Genomic DNA, 759 nt, shown 5'->3' with positions numbered 1-759 from the left:
CCCGCGCCCCCGCCGCCGCCCGCCGCGGCCGCCGAGCCCAGCGAGCCGGTGGAGGACGAGCTCACCGACAGGCCGTCCAGCTGCGCGTTCATCTCCCCGCCGAGGCCCCGCCGGACTCGGGCGCGCGGGAGGGCGCCGCCGCCGCCGCCCTCGCCGGCACTGGCGCGACAGCTGGGTCCCCGGGGCGCGGTGGTCGCGGCTGGAGCCTGGGCTTTGGGGGGACGCGGAGACCGGGCTGGATCCCGGGAGGCGCGGAGACGGCGGCTGGAGTCTGGGTTTTGGGGAGCGCGGAGACCACGGCTGGAGTCTGGGTTTGGGGGCCACGGGAACAGTGGCTGGAGCCTGGAGGGTCGCGGAGAGCGCTGCTAGAGTCCCGGGGCGCGAAGACGGCGGGGTCGCGGAACTGGAATCCGGGGCACGCAGAGACGGCAGCGGGTTCTTGGGGGACAAAGAGTTGGCTGCAGGAGCCCGGAGGTCGCGGAGACTGCGGCTGGAGTCGGGGGGCGCGCAGAGAGCAGCTACATTCTGGAGGGCACAGAGACGACGGGTGGCCGGAGCGGGGGGCGTAGCAGAGCCGACCGCCCCGTCACACCATGCCCGAGGCTCCCCCAGCCGGGCCGCCCGTTCCTCTCGGGCTGGGGGACCCCAAAGTCAGAAGTTGGGGCGGGGGGCGCTCTAGTCCCGGAGCCCCCGGAGTCGCGGCCGGTGGAGCCGCGCGGGCGTCCGGCAGGGGGTGCGGGGCATGTCCGGGGCCGCAGC

General features: G+C 76.0%; 1 protein-coding gene across 1 annotated transcript in view; it reads right to left on the bottom strand.

Moving 5' to 3' along the window:
• WHRN (whirlin) overlaps nucleotides 1-92 on the bottom strand; it is a 101731-nt gene extending 101639 nt beyond the window's left edge. Inside the window, 1 exon segment of the mRNA XM_008057210.1 lies at nucleotides 1-92. This exon segment is cut by the window's left edge and continues 553 nt beyond it. Coding sequence (XP_008055401.1) covers nucleotides 1-92 — 92 coding nt within the window.
• Nucleotides 93-759: the final 667 nt, after the last annotated feature.

The sequence above is a fragment of the Carlito syrichta genome, unplaced genomic scaffold (assembly GCF_000164805.1).
Source record: "Carlito syrichta isolate Samal-C Ts95f unplaced genomic scaffold, Tarsius_syrichta-2.0.1 Scaffold302868, whole genome shotgun sequence".
Classification (NCBI taxonomy): Eukaryota; Metazoa; Chordata; class Mammalia; order Primates; family Tarsiidae; genus Carlito; species Carlito syrichta.
This window is presented reverse-complemented; position numbering and strand designations above follow the sequence as displayed.